The following is a 16,746-nucleotide window of genomic DNA, read 5'->3' as shown; positions in this document are numbered from 1 at the left end:
TCATAAGAATAATGTCTAAATATAGCTGCAAGCAGCAATCCCGGAGCCAAGCCCCAGAAGGGCTGTAGCCGAGAGCAAATTGGGAAGAAGAAAAATGGCAGAAATAGAATGTACGTCAGGACAACAGATTGGTTCAGAAGTAGAGAAGTTTGAAATTGAACAGAAGTTGTGACGAGAATGAGCAAAAACATGTATTTTGATTCAGTTTGAACACGCATGGAAAATCCAACGTCTGGAACGGAAGCAACATTAACCTCAGTGGTTTAGAACCAGTGTCTTAGCAGAGTGCGCCACATTAGTTGACACACATTTGGCAGGCCACAGAAGTGACGTTAAGGTGTGAGAATGATCTCTCAAAAGTCTGAATTAGCATTTTAGCCAGATTAGTATGCTAAGCTAAAAAATGCTAATGTAGTTAATGGTTAACCTAAAGAGTCTCATTAGACTGAATAGAAACATATTAGCATGCTAAGCTAACTAACATAAATCAACTAGCACAGGCACGGGCAACTTCCGAGAGGTACTAGACGGGAATGGAAATATCAGAAATCTGTTCAGTCATTTCTGTCCGGCTCGGTCTGAAGATCATCTGATCAAATTTGGAACAAAATTGTACAAGATTTCATGGAGGAGAAGCGAAAAAACTGTTTTTCATTTAATTCATTATGGCGGACAGACACCATGTTGGAAAATTACAAATGAAACCATCAGATTCGGCATAACCCACGGAACGAAATTAAATAAAAATAACAAAAATTGATCAATGATTTCAAAAGTTATAAGGGGTTTTGCAAGGATCTTTATATATCTGGAGCACTAAGTGGCGCTGTCTTCACACTTCTGAGGTACCCCTGGGACATGGTGTTCATGATCCCTACCGATTTTATGTACAGATTTGTCCACGGGTTCAAAAGATATAGCAATTTAAGTCAGATTTCAAAATGGCGGACAGGTAGTTCAGTTGATTCTGACAAAATTGACATCCACAGATTCAGAATGATCCACAGAATCCATAGACACCAAGATCAATTTTTCTGACTGATTGTTCAGAAGTTATAAGAATGTTTTTTAATTTTTGGTATCTCAACACCCATAGGTGGCGCGGTTCCCTCACATGGCATGGACCCTCACATCATAGTGTCGATGAAGTGTACCATGTTTGGTTTCGATTGATCAAAGTTTGACCAAAATACAGTCTCTTAACCGATTTTAGGTCAACCTTGTTAAGTTCACAATTTAATAACTTTTATCAAATATTTATTTGCTGTCGATCGACACACAAAAGCTTAAAACAACAAGGTTATCAAGGGCATTCAGAGACTTGAGCATTGTTTGGCTGTGTACTTCGAATTGCTGTCTTGATAAATCTCCTCTCTAAGCTGTGGGATGCTGAGCTAGTTTCTCAGTCCTTGCTTAAAGACTTGATTGTCCTTCAAAGATGTTTTTCTAGCTTTACACAGTAACTCAGGAGCTCTGAGGGGCCATCGGGGGCTTCTTCACCTCTCTGACTTGTGCCTCTGAGTCTTCAATGTGAGAAAGCCTCAGGGTTCTACTTTGAGTTCATGGCTTGGTTTTGCCCTGTAATGAACTGTGACACCTCCCGTAGGCGTGTGCTTTCCTAAATACAGCAGTGAATTTACAACAAGCACATTACACAAGTTTTTGAGAAAGAAATTGAGTTTATTTTTTGAAGTAAATGGTCTGAAATCTTAAGTAAAGGAAGGTTCCCATTTTGTCAGTTTTCTTATTTCACCAAAAAAAAAAAAAGTAATTTCTGTTATTATTTAATCACATTCATGATTAAAATTTTTAGGTGAACTGATAAAATCTTTATGCAACTCTGGGTAATGATTCAAGGGAAAGAAAATCAAATTAATCCGCTCTAAAATAACTTCATAACCAAAAAATGTTGGAATAAATTAAGGCCTCTGAATGCAGGTGCATATGTAGTAGACCACTAGTCTGGTTTGCATTGTTCACACACAACTTACAAAGGCTCATACAAATTTACTGTAATGACTCTGACAGGACTCGCTAGTTTATGATAAAACAACGCCTTACTCTGGAATTATGCATTATTTGGACAGGAGGTGTTCATTGGTCTCAAGTTGCTTTGGCAGAGAAGCCCTTAAGTAAAGACTTAGCCTTGTCTTCACATGTGAGGTGTAGTTAGAGCTGGGTGTTTAAGTATCTGTGTGCAGGTTACCACTCTACAAGTTCAGCTAGGAAAATAAGATATTTCTAATGATGAATCACCCAAGCACAGATCTGACAGGAATTACCCAAAGTAAAAAAAAAATAGACAAAAATAGATAGGAAGACGCTATGAGGGTCATCAATCTTAACCTGCTGAACAAAGATCTAATGTTGCATTCTTGCCTGTGTTTGAGAGTTATCCTGCGTCTGTTGTTTCTTTGGCTTGACAGTGCAGTGCTGATGTATCGGGCCAGGTCCATTAATTCTCTTGTTAACGTGATTATCTGAAATTGGCTGATGACCATGCCTGCATAGCCATTTAACAGCCAAAGTGTTTGTTCAGTTACATCAACAGTAAAATTCTTTTACAACATTTACTTTTCTGACTGTGTGTGTGTGTGTATATATATATATATATATATATATGACAAACCCCCACACATTTAAAAACCAGTCCATGTAAACATTCCATTTAAAACAAACGTAAAACTTGCCACTGACAAACAGGTCATACACATGCAATGTGCTTCCCTTTCATTATGATCATCAGTGTTTGGAATAATGCCGTTTAAAAGAACGGCGTTAGGTAACGACGTTATTTTTTCAGTAACGGGGTAATCTAACTAATTACACGTAATCTACGTTACAACGCCGTTAACATTACTGGACTTAAAATGCGGTCTGTTACTATGCATTGATTTATCCGAACGCACCCCTGGCTCACACAGCGAGTAAGGAGGTGGGTCAGTAATGAGATAAGCGATTATGATTGGCTAAGGCAGAGTCATGTGTTTCATGGTAGCCAATCAGAGCCTGTGTTTTTACGCCAGTGGCGCCAAACACACACACACACACACACACACGTACGAACGCAACAGCTTAAGAGAGATTCGCAGCAGCAGCAGAGATGGCTAGTCAGGAGCAATCCGATGTGAAGTTGGCATTTTCAAGGTGGAGATATAAGCACTACTTCAAATTCATTGCAGTCAAAGGCAAGAACGTGCATGTAATGTGTACATGTAATGTGATACACATGCATCTACAAAGCTAGTGGCCAAAAACACTTTTCTTACAAAGATAATACTTGAAGTGCAGAATAAAACTCTTGCTGTCTGTTGACGTGCAATAAATATTGAACACCTGTTTGTTCTACTCATTTAAACTGACTGAAAACTGCTAAAAAAATAAAATAAAAATAAAAATTAGAAAGTAAAATAAAAATCCGTGACATATAGCAACATTTTTTTCTTTTTCTTTTTTTTCTTTTTTTTACAGTAACACAAATAGTTAATTTCCCTGGTAACGAGTTACTTTTATTATAAAGTAATTCAGTTACTAACTCAGTTACTTTTTGGAACAAGTAGTGAGTAACTATAACTAATTACTTTTTTAAAGTAACGTTCCCAACAGTGATGATCATTGTACATTAAAGGTGCAATCAATTGTTCAATTCAATTCAATTCAAGTTTATTTGTATAGCGCTTTTTACAAAACAAATCGTTACAAAGCAACTTTACAGAAAATTATGTTTCTACAATATTTAGTAGTAGCTAGTAGTTTGTGCACATTTGACAGGATTTTAGAAAAAATAATAATAATACAAGACGTAGTCAGCTAGACGATGAACTATCAATATTATTAATTAAGTTATTATATGATTCAGTCACACATTTAGCAATAATTGTTAGTTCTGTTTGTTGATTCAGGGTTAGCATCATCTGAAGGTCAGCATCATCTCTTCTCAGGTGTTCTGGATCCAGACTGGAGCTTGTGTAAATCCTAGTTACCACGGGATGTGAATCCCGTGGTGAAACATAGAAACAAAATAGAGACATCATTAAGTAAAATTAGTTTAACCCAAGCTAATGAATAAAAATGCACCTTTGATCAAATGCAACTACACTCACAAATCAAAGATACATTATTCGAATGCTTGGCGAAAGAGATGTGTTTTTAATCTAGATTTAAACAGAGAGAGTGTGTCTGAACCCCGAACATTATCAGGAAGGCTATTCCGGAGTTTGGGAGCCAAATGTGAGAAAGCTCTACCTCCTTTAGTGGACTTTGCTATCCTAGGAACTACCAAAAGTCCAGCGTTTTGTGACCTTAGGGTGCGTGATGGGTTGTAGTGTGGTAGAAGGCTAGTTAGGTACGCAGGAGCTAAACCATTTAGGGCCTTATAGGTAAGTAATGGTAATTTGTAACTGATACGGAACTTAATAGGTAGGCAGTGCAGAGACTGTAAAATTGGGGTAATATGATCATATTTTCTTGACCTCGTAAGGACTCTAGCTGCTGCATTTTGGACTACCTGTAGCTTGTTTATTGACGAAGCAGGACAACCACCTAGAAGTACATTACAATAGTCCAGTCTAGAGGTCATGAATGCATGAACTAGCTTTTCTGCATCAGAAACAGATAACATGTTTCATAGCTTGGCAATGTTTCTAAGATGGAAGAATGCAGTTTTTGTAACATTGGAAATATGATTTTCAAAAGACAAATTGCGGTCTAATATAACACCCAGATTTCTGACTGTAGAGGAAGTAACAGTACATCCGTCTAGTTGCAGATTGTAATCTACAAGATTCTGTGTAGTGTTTTTTGGTCCAATAATTAGTATCTCTGTCTTATCCGAATTTAATTGGAGAAAATGATTTGTCATCCAATCTTTTACATTTTTAACACACTCTGTTAGCTTAGATAATTGGGAAGTTTCATCTGGTCTCGTTGAGATATATAGCTGAGTATCATCAGCATAACAGTGGAAGCTAATTCCGTATTTTCTAATAATATTACCAAGGGGCAACATGTATATTGAAAATAGAAGGTGACCTAGGACGGATCCTTGTGGCACTCCATATTTTTCTGATGATAAATGAGATGACTCCCCATTTAAGTAAACAAAATGGTAGCGATCGGACAGGTAGGATCTAAACCATCTTATGGTTTCAGAAAAATGCTATTGAAAGTGCATCAGACCATGCTCCAAAACACACGTGTAGCCAATCACCAGTAAAGGGGAGTGTCCACTCATGATGGGGGAGTTTCCTGTATTGTATAACATGTTCATGAATTAAGGGGCAGAGCTATCAGGATTGGGGTGTGATCTTTTTGAGAAGGGGCATGTTTGATTCAGTGATTTCAAATATCAGCAGCATTTCTCAGAAATCGCTTGCTTCACTTTTAAGCATTCATTTAGGGGGCCGTTCACTTGTCGTGTCTTAAAATGCTTGGAAAATGCCAGCCACACTGCTTTCCCTTTCTTTCCAAAGCACTCCCATGGCACTTGCCGTTGCTAAGCAGCTATGCTCTCCACGACAAAGTGGAATTTTTAGCTAAGAATAAATTCATTTCCAGTTCCAAAAATCGCTCGCTTTAGCTTTGCTACTAGATTAATGAAGGAATGGGTATTCTGTTCCTACATCTGGGCTGAATTTTCACTGTTGTTGGAGAAAGGGTGAAGTTGATTGGTTGGTTTTTGTCACATGATGTATGGTGCACTTGCGGCAGTCTGAAAAATTTAGTTGTTTTCATCTCGCAGTGGGAGTTAGATGCTGTGAAATAATGAATTTGTGCACACAAAAGATGCAGAACTGCCCCTAAATCAACGTACGCCAGGACAGACATATCAATAGGTAGTGTAGGACCAATAAGTACAAACTCAATTTTATAAACAGAATTTTTCAACTAAAGTAAGGCTAGTTTTACACTAGTGCATTTTCATTTTAAAACTGCTTTTGAAAATGAAAACGTTCCTTGTATACACTGGCGTTTTCACTGCATTTCAAAAACTCTCCATCCACACTACACAACCGAGAACACATGTCACATGACCATACATGCAGGTACAACCATAAGCCCCTTTCACACTGCGATTCCGGCAAATACACGGGTAAAGTGTTCCGGCAATTGTTCCCGGGTCGCTATTGTGCACTGTCAAACTGCCAGTGATTACCTGGATATGTGCGTGTGTACACAAACAACCCTTAAAGGTCCCGTAACGACACGTGACTTCAGGGCGTGGCGTGTAATGTACGAGTTGAAAACGTTAGGCACGTTACACTTTCACTGAAGCTGGCGAACAATCTCGGCGTCAGCATGGAAAGTGAGGAACTAACTGATCTCTGCTTAATTACAGTTTGCAAATATTGTTTTGTCACGAATGTTGATCTTCCTTCAAAACAGCTGGTAAAAGAGTTGCGCGATAACGTGCGTCACCACTACGACACTGCATTAGATCTGGCTTTTGTTCACACAGCGCTCGTCCCGGGATTGAACCCGGCAATGTTACTAGGTCCCCGACCCAGGTTCAATCCTGGGACCAATCCCGGGATGTGTTCGCTTTCACACAGAAGGCGACCTAGCAATGTTCAAATAGCAAATTGCCTGGTCCGACGTGCAGTGTGAAAGTGTTTATTAGAGAGAAGAATATGTTCAGCCCCTCCCTCTGAAGCTTCGAATATTCGGTGTTGATTACTACTAAAGCTATGAAGCTCAAAAAAAGGAGACCAGACCAGCCCTAATTGTCTTCCAATTGTACTTCTTTGAGCTGCTGTGAGTGACAAAGAGAAAACGAATGCATGCAAACTCTGAAGTAAAATTAAATTATTATGTTTTCAGATTTCACACTCTTCAAAATAATGTTCTTGCTACACTCCCACAGCTCTTGGCTGTATCCTGCTTATCACTGTAGTGAATTAACAATGTAACATTAACGTGACTGTAATTTGAATTGTAGAACTGTAAATCAAAACATAATTGTACAAAAAAAAAACAATGGAAAAGAATTAGTATTTTCAGACGACTCGTAGCAGCAGTATTGTTTAGTCAACTAGTCTCGCACATCCCTATTCTATACCTGTTTGACTTAAAACAGAGAAGATATTTCAGTAGAATTTTTCACCTGTTTTCCTGCGTATTTTCTACTGTCTACTGCAGAGAATCTTTTTCTTTGTACTGTGAAAAGCAGCTTGCCAGGATATTGCCGTTGGATCTACCCTGCTCGTTCCAAGAAATCCTTTCACCCATCTGTTAAATTAAAAGGGCCCCCTTACTGTAGTGAGGTCTTGATATGAACCTTGAAAATTGTTTGACAAGTGCACAAAGCAGAGTTGAATTTAATATACAGTACTGTCTGTGTTATGTGCATGATGTTAATAAGAAAATATGTGCCACTGAATACACATGAAGGTTTGGCTTGTGATTGTTTTGGCCTTAGTACTGAATATTTCGCCTTCTCTGAGGAGCATCTGTATCTCATGGCCATTGACCCAGTTTAAAGACAAATAATTTCACGAGATAGCTTGTTTGTTTTTCCTTTTGCAGTTGTTAAGGTGTCTTGTTTGTCTTGCTTTAATCTAGTCATGGATGTATACTGTTACACTGCTTGTGTATAGGACAATTAGAATTTTTTTTTTTCGTAAAGGCATAAAGCAGCTCTTACACAAGACAAACTTCTCAGGTGCTAATTTCATACTATAATGTGACTAAGTGTGAATTACTGTGTATTTGCGGTGACAGAGCAGATTTTAAAAATGTTTGTCACTTGCTGACGTGTCAGATGTCGGCTGTCATAAAAACAATAGCTGAAATCTCTAGTGCTGTCTTTCCTTCCTGTGGTACAGATGTGTGTTTATACCGGAGCTGTATGTGATCAATACCCAGTGAGGACATATCTTTTGCTAGGGTCAGATTCTGTGTCTCGGCACAAAGGTAAATAATCGCTTCCTTTCACACACCTATCATGTCTTTAACACTCTTCCCTTTCTCTGCCTCTTTCTCACACACACATGCATTGCATATTCTTAATGGAAGTTGATCGTCCCATGTGAGATGTTTGCACACAGGTGAAGATGGCATTTCGGCTTGTGCTGTACTGAATTGCACTGCCGCTAAGCATTCGAATACAGCTTGCTTTTTCTGATAAACGAGTCATATGCGGCCAGCTATCCACCCTGATGTTGAAATGTGACCCAGATCTAGCAGATAGATGCCCAGAACATGAATGGATGAAAGCTAATGAGCAATGAATGACTCTCTGTACTCGCTCAGAGAGAAGAGACATGGCACATGGAGAGGAGGAGCAAGAAATTAAAATTTTTTTGTGCTTGGCAGGGCTTTATTTTTTCATATTTTTTAGATTTTCAGTAATATTTAGTATTATAAATTTCAATCTTTGTGCCAATTATTTTTTGCAGTTTAATAAAGGCAACATTTTCCAAAATGGAAATTTCACTAAATGAACAGAAGAAAAACAATAGGATTTGTAGTAGTAGTAGTAGCCCTTTATTGTCACTAGTCACAAGTACCAGCGAAATTAGCGAAAAATAATTTGTAATTATTTTTCATTATATTTTCAGGACTACCACATTACATTAATAAGCCGTAATGTTTACAGAAATGTATCTTAAACCTTAAAAAAATATATATTTTTGTAATTATTCAAATTAATTTTTTAATCAGAGTTTTGACACTGACACATTGATTTGATTCAAGGATCATAAAATTTGCATTATATAGTAGTGTACATGTGTATATGCAGTGTGTGTGTATGTGTGTGTTTTATATATACATATATCAAATTAAAATTTAAAAATACTTTTATGCTCACGAGGGGTTGCATTTATTTGATCAAAGCTAAATTTTCAGCAGTCTTTACTCCAGTTTAAAATGTCACATGACGTTAGAAATAACTTTAAAAATCACTTTAGAAATCACTCTAGTATGCTGTTTGGTGCTCAAGAAACTTATTTGTGAAAACACACATATTTGCTGCATTTGAAATATAAATCATTTGTCTTTACTGTCACTTTTGATCAGTTTAATGCCTCCTTGCTGAATAAAATTATCAATTTCTTTAAAAAGATGTTCATAAATAATGTAAAGTGAATATTTGACGTATTACCTATACATACTTTTTGCTCATTTGTGAAATTCTGCCACAATGCTAGTTAAAGGTGTAATGATACTCAAACTGAAACGAAAAACTGCGATACACCACCCACAATACACATTGCGGTACTCTTGGTGCGTACCGCGGTCCGCCCCTGCCCCCCACAGTCCTGGCCCACTTGAGGTTAGTCAGACGACTTGGCAAAATAGCAGCACCCTTCACCTCAATAAGCCACACTATTTAAGGTATCAAACATGCACCACTTAGTAAGCACAACTTATCAACGACAGCACTCCGGACTGCAGGAGTTCCCAGCATGCTCCGGCTCTCTAGGTGGAATGCAGAGAGGAGCTGACATCTTTCCAGAGCAGAACAAGTTTTTCCAACTCTTGTAGCAGGGTTTTCCACTCCCCTTGTCTTTCTGCCCATGGTTGTGGACAAGTGAGCAATAAAGGGTTAATACACATGGTGGCTCTGCCTCACAGACAGTACAAGCTATTGAATGGCTACCTTCTATAGCCAGCAAACACATTGGTTAAGGTTGAGGGTGGATCTGCTGTGGGGACTGTTAAATGGACTGGACTCTCTGGATCAGGAGTCACCGTGCACACCATGTGTCTATTTGCTCATATCCATGTTCAGTGGGGGAGGGAGAGAAAATAGGGACAGAGGCGGTTGGGTTTTTCAAAGAATAGATGATAATGAATTTTCACAGAAACCCATTCAAGTCAACACAGTTGTTTTTTGAACAGAATTCTTCTTAATTTAATGTGCTTTCAATTGACACAATCTTTGTGAATTGCTTGTTTTTTTTTTTAACTTGGCGCCTCCATTGTTGTCACATGTGCACATGCACATGCTTCCCCTCCTTTTCATGGCAGACGGTGAGGTGGCCCTCCCTGGATTGTCGTGTATAAGGGACAGAGGGTAATGTTGTTTTGCTCTTCAGTTGGCTGACCTGGTGTTTCTCGACACTGAAGTGAACAACAACAGCTTTACCCTCGCCGGACTGGTTCTATACCTTAATGTGTACTTTGTGTGAATGGCAGCTCCGTTTTACACCTTTTCAGTATTTCAAAATATGTATTATGGAGCTCAGTGGAAAAACTGAGAATTGGTTTGAAGCTCCATTTGAATCCATTTTAGCTGCTTGGAATATTGCCAGCTTTCTCACTGTTCATGACAACTTTTCCTCAGTTTTCATTCCTTTTTTTTTTTTTTTTTTTTTTTTACAGAGCGTTTCATGATCCCTGGGTTTGTTGGAGCTTGTTATGAGTGTTTGAAAATTTCAGAGAAGCCTCTGAGTTTTTCTGAAAGCTCAGTTTTGTGTGCCTGTCACCGAACACTTGTCAGAGGTTGTTAAAAGTCAGTTAAATGCTTAATTATTATGCACAAGGCAGGACTGGAGATTTCTGATCCCTCATCTTGTCTTGTCGTTGTCAAGGAAGCAGAAGTGTTTGCTGGCCTTTCTTTATGGTCTAAACAAACTCCAGGATTGTGTTCATCTAGTTGTTGTCGTAACATCAACCGCAAGAGCAAATATTCCATTAGGATACACACGCACACTTATTCTGTGGCTTGTTCTTAGTCCTCTGTCTTAATGCGATTCATTATTGTGTCATTTTCTTGTGCTCAGCTCTAGTGGTGTGTGTTTGTGTGTGCATTAGGGTTGTGCTGATACAATCATAAATCCAGATCAGTGACGTTATACTAATTGTTTTGTTATATCTCTTAATTTATTCAATTTGCAATTCATACACTTTTGTTCAGAAGTTTAAGATTAGTGAGTTTTTTTTTAAATGCTTTTGATAGAAATGTCTTAAACTCACGAGTCTGCATTTATTTGATCAAAAGTACAGTAATATTGTGAATTATGTGAACTGTTTTCTTTTTAACCAAGTTGAAAATGCAACTTATTTTAAATTTAAAAAAAAGTTTTAAAAGGATTTAAAATTATTTTATTTGAAATGTTTCATTAAAAGTTACTACTTTATGAAAGTTTTTTAAAACCATTTGTAATCACCATGAATACGAAGAATTTCTAGTGACCCTTGTATAAGGATCCCACAGCCAGCAACGCAACTCTGCTCATTTCTTAACTACTAATGTGTGTGTGCTTGTGAGAGGGAGGTTGTGTGTGCATGTTCAGACTAGAGCCCGACCGATATGGATTTTTGGGGGCCGATGCCGATATTAACTTGAAAAGAGCCGATTTATAAGCCGATATTTTGATTTTGAAAATAAACTGGATATTAGACCCATTTCCTATAAGCTGCACTTACATAACATTCAATGGCAAAATATCTGCCTGTTCTATGTATGTGGGCTGTATAAACCATTTTCCAGAAGGGATTTATGTAAAAAAAAGCCTTAGATTACGGTCTCAATCACTAAACAATTGCACATCAAAAGTATATATTTTTTAACGATCAAAAAACAGTCTGATTTTAAACATTTAACACTTTTACTTTCTTCCAGTTGAAGCTGATTTTAACAGTCTGTGTGTGTACTGTAAATAAATTATAATACTAAAGTTAAAGTTAAAGTATTTGCAGAAGTAGTCCCACACTTTTGCTGCTACATCATTCACCTTTTTCAGCCATCTGTAGGGCAGAAAGAGAGACATAGAAAGAATAAGCATGTGTATTAATAATATCACCATGTATCATTACTCATGTCATCATTAGAATTATAATAATAATAAACAGGGATCTCCTACATAGGCAAAAATGAGAAATATATATATATTTTTTTATTTGTCAAGCAATAGGTATTAACCTCCTTATATTTAACAATATTATTTCAACATTTTCCTGTTATGTCTGTAAAGCTGCTTTGAAACAATATGTAAGAAAAAAAAAGAAAAGAAAAACGCGCTTGTTCAGCTCACATTTATTTACATGTCCCCTCTGATTTAATAATTTCTGACGCACCTACTGTAGTTACTGTAACTACACTATATTTGCTCTCACAGACACATTCACAACGGACCCGTATATCTTCTCCTCTTCTCTTTGTGCAGTCTGAATCAAAATGGTTAACGTTAGTGCCATGAACACACCGCTGTCAAAGTTAATAGCAAGCATTTAAGGGGCCTGCTAAAAAGGAAGCTATATTAGCGTTAGAGTAACGTAACCAGCCTGAATTCACCAAATTGTTCCCTGGGCCTGAGGGTAGCCTCTTCTTCCTTGCTTCTCTCTTAATTCTCATCAGCAGGACTAGCGCTATCGCTCGCTTCTTACAACGGGACAGATACATGTTTGCTGCTGACCGAAAAGAGGAACAACAGACTATGAAAGAGCTCCCGCTAAAAGTTTTTAAAACTCCGCCTACGCCATAGCGCAGAGCAGGGCAAATCGCGTTGTATCTGAAGGGCAACGCTAAACCCAGCGGCCAAGCGCTGTGCATACCGCGTCCTGTGTGAAAGGCCCATTACGCGGTCATTATGTGGGAAACACACCGCAATAGAATAAGCACTAAACGCTAACTTTATAGTTCGACCTCTTATTAACGTTCGCGCTCTTCCACTGATAAACATGGTATTAGCTTTGTGGCTAATCTAATATAGCAATGCATTAGCGGCTCTAAGTGATGTTACAGAATATTTAGAAGTGATAATGATAGGACCGTTAACTAGAACTACCACACCGTTTTTATATACAGTGTATGAACTAAATCTACAATCATTTCACATGACGAACGACAGACTCACCTGGGTGGCTTGGCTGATCGCTTTCTTCTTTGTGGATTTCTGGCGCTGTTGCAACTCTGGAGCTGCAGACCGCCCTCTGGTGGGCAAACTATGCAACACTCATAACATGAGTGAAGAATATGAGACTGTTTCTCATGTTTCATCGGCCGTTATAAACGCCGATGCCGATTTAAATGCAATTAGCTCATATCGGCCGATAATATCGGCCGGCCGATATATCGGTCGGGCTCTAGTTCAGACACACGCATGATCGCGTTCATAATTATATTTGAGGGCAGCAGCGCATGCGTGTTTATTTTTAACAGGCTGTCTCAGCAGAGACAAGCTTGCAGGTCACGTTGTTAGAAAGAGGCCAATAAAATCACATAGAGTGATTCCAGAGAAATCTATACATCACTGTAGATTCTCTTCCATCCACTATATAAGGACCTCTATGACCCTCAAGATTTATATTTAGGGTTTTTCCTGTCTTTCTTTCCTTTTCTTATACCAGACTTGGGCTCTTTCACCTCCTCCGTTTTGGTGGGGGGTGAAGAAATATATAAACACTGACTTCAGTGGGAGAGGAGGACTTACAACATGACTCTGGTCAAACAACTGGCAGCAGTGTGCTGCTCTGTATAGTGTGTGTTTATAGGTTTTTTTGTATGTGTGTGTGTGTTTGACAGAAAGATAAAGAACATCAAAGGCAGAGGAATGCAGTTACACCATTTTAGAAACCTCTTATCAGAGTTAGGCCATTTTGTCATTGTTTTAATATTTACAATTGCAACGTGGTGTTACAGCAAGATACTGTAGGACATGACTGTAGAGTTACTGAGAAAACACCTAAAGGTATATTACAAGTGTGGTATTGAAGGGAAAAAATTTAGTTTCTGCAACACTCTTAACACGGTTTCTAAAGTATACACTTATTCCAAAAATTTGCAAACATAATTAATTTTTAATGATTTTTTTTTGATCAGCTTTTTCAAACACTTCCCCATCTTCTATTGGTTGGACAAACTGATAGTCCCACTTCAAACTCAAAGAATATGTTAAGCCAGTGTTTTTGTGTCAAGCCAATCGGGTTTAAACAACCAGAATAATGTGTTGATAATGCCACAGTATTGACACTTTTTGGAAAATAGTGTTTGACAGTTTAAAGTTTTGTCATTTAAAATATCTGTACTGTGCCTGCAAATAATCCATGGAAATATGTTTTCTGTTCTTTATACAAACTGACATCAACATTATTTTATGTGGTAATCAAAAATAGACCACATATACAGTATGTTTTTTTCTTGTTGCACTTGTATGTATGTAAGTCACTGTGGATGAGAAGTATCTGTACTTTCCCTAAAAATAATTTATTTGAATATAACCCCCCACCCCTCTCTCTCTGTCTTTCAACAGTGTGCCCATCGTCATGCAAGCACCGTGCCTGCACTAAAGACAACCAGTGCTGCCATGACCAGTGTTTGGGCGGCTGCTTGGAGCCCAGGTCATCGAGCAAATGCGTGGCCTGCCGCAACTACATGCACAATAACATCTGCGTTGACAAGTGCCCACCTGGTTTCTACACCTTTAAGGGCTGGCGCTGCGTCAGCTTCAGCTTTTGCCAGGAACTTCACAACAAGTGTAAGCAGAGCAAAGGTGACTGCCACCAATACGTCATCCACAACAGCGCCTGCATCCCAGAGTGCCCTTCTGGGTACACCACTGTGAACTCTACTTCGTAAGTAACCCACTACTTGTACGCTCTCCACTCAGTGAACATGCACAAATACTAGTGCATATTTCCCCAAGCGTTTTAAAGGGTACTTCACATGCTACACATGTGCGTCAGGACCCATAAAAGCTCAATCTTTTGTGTATGAAGTGTGACCTGTTAAGAGAGAGGATGTCTGGGTCACTGCACCACTTTATGCCTCATTAAGACTTCAGACTTGAAAATGGAATAGGTAGGCTAGCCACTTGACTTTTTCTCTTGTATTTACATTTTCATATGCTCAAACAGTACCAAGGTGTTCAAAATCCCTTAAACCAGTGGGCCAGACAAGTCTGACCAGGCTAAAACCAGCAAGACAGCTTAGGCCGGTTTAAGTCATTTTAGAAAAAAGTAATCAAGAAAAATACTGAACTGCAAAGATAGCTTGGAGCGATCAAGGCTGTGCTGACCTCACTTGACTGTCTGAGTGCACAAAGGATCATTTGGGACAGAGCGAGTGTGTCAGAAAGCGAACGTCGTATGTTAATGAGAGGAAGTGTGTGAGTTTTAAAGCAACACTGCCGCTGACCTAGTGTGAAGCTTGCCAGTACTGTTTGTGCCCATTTAAAGAAGGTCTGAGCAGGAATAGGACATCTACAACAGATCTCTAACCTCTGTTTTACAGATCTTTTCAGAACATAGTTTAGTTTTGTTTGTTTGTTTGTTTATAGTGGAAATATAGGATAACCAGTGTCTCATAGCTTTATTCCCTCTCACACTATTTCTATACACCCATTCCGTATGCAGAAGGATGGTCCATTCTGTTTCTTTTAATGGGAAACGTGTTTTATCAACTTAATTTGATATGAAGAGCAGCAGACAGGAACATTTTCCTTCAGAAATTATTCTTATTTGCTGAGTTGATGCTCAAGAAACATTTCTTATAGGTTTGACCAAAAATCTGTATCACGTTATTTTTTAGGATTCTGGCTGTTTCAGTTTATCAATTTTTTTTCCCCTGACTCCTGTCACAGTCTTTGACTTACTCTAAGCCCTACGTTTTACGTCATCCGCTGGAATGCCACTCTCTCAGCAGTTAGTGGAATCTAAAGATTAAGGTTTATGAAGTTTTAAATATTTTAAAAACTATTTTTCTTACACAATTGTAACCGTTCACTTCAGAAGGCCTTTATTAACCCCCTGAAGCCACATGGAACACTTTTTATGATGGATGGATGCACTTTATTTTGATTCATAAAATCATGATTATTTTTTACTCACCATCAGTTCACTTCAAACTATTTACTATAAACCATCTAATATAAACTATTCTACTAAGGACTGTTTTTGTCCATACTGCAACAACACAAAATGCTGAGTCATACTGTCAATCAGCAGAAAGCATAAGCACCATAAATGTTTCAGAAAATGAGTCCTTATGACTCTTTCACTGTTTTCCATGTCTTCTGAAGCCATACTATAGGTTTGTTCAAGTAACAGACTTGTGTGTAACAAGTTTATCAGCATAACTATTACACAGCTTCAAATGTAGTTTGAACCACTTTTATGGTACTTTTTATCGTTTTTTTAGGGCTCGACATTTTGACACACCATCCCGTTTTGTTGTATCTAAAAAGCAGATCTAAAATGTACTTTTGTGTTTATTGGAATTAATAAATCTTGTGGGTGAAGAAAAATGAACGTGAGTAAATAATGACAGAACTGACCCTGTAATGCATGCTCTTCCAGATAGGACACTTCTCTTTTCAGTTACTCTTTTTCTTTCCCTCTTTCTCATAATACTCTTGCTTCCCCTGTGCCGGTATGACCCCTGGACTGGGCAGTGTGGGTGCACTGTGGGAATTCAGACAGCAGACACACAAATCAAGGAGGCTGGACAGACACAGTGCAGTGGTCAGGCCTCTTTCCCTTGCTGCCGGCCTCCATTCAGATATCAGGAGTTTCGACACCCTGGTCTCATCGGCTTGTATCTGTCTATCATCTGCATAGACAGGGAGCGCTGTCTGGCCACTGACAGATAAACGACTCTTGAGTTGTATCCCTGCCGCAGGGAGACATGGCATACTGGACTCTGATATGTCTGCAATACGGATTTCACCCACGCTCCAGCTTCTCTTCAGATTAGCTGGATAAACCGCAGAACATTCTGTCCTTTTTGGCAGGTACCACAAAAGACAATCAATTCCCAAAACACAGCGATGACCCATTCAAGGAATAAACTTGTGCTTTACC

General features: G+C 38.5%; 1 protein-coding gene across 1 annotated transcript in view; it reads left to right on the top strand.

Moving 5' to 3' along the window:
- Positions 1–16,746, top strand: part of LOC128031694 (insulin receptor) — a 61,799-nt gene that overhangs the window by 31,445 nt on the left and 13,608 nt on the right. Inside the window, exon 3 of the mRNA XM_052620047.1 lies at positions 14,199–14,520. Within this exon, the coding sequence (XP_052476007.1) occupies positions 14,199–14,520 (322 nt within the window). The remainder of the gene's footprint in view (positions 1–14,198; positions 14,521–16,746) is intronic.

Source organism: Carassius gibelio, chromosome A2 (assembly GCF_023724105.1).
Source record: "Carassius gibelio isolate Cgi1373 ecotype wild population from Czech Republic chromosome A2, carGib1.2-hapl.c, whole genome shotgun sequence".
Lineage (NCBI taxonomy): Eukaryota > Metazoa > Chordata > Actinopteri > Cypriniformes > Cyprinidae > Carassius > Carassius gibelio.
The sequence above is the reverse complement of the archived record's forward strand: the minus strand, read 5'-3'. Positions and strand labels throughout refer to the sequence as shown.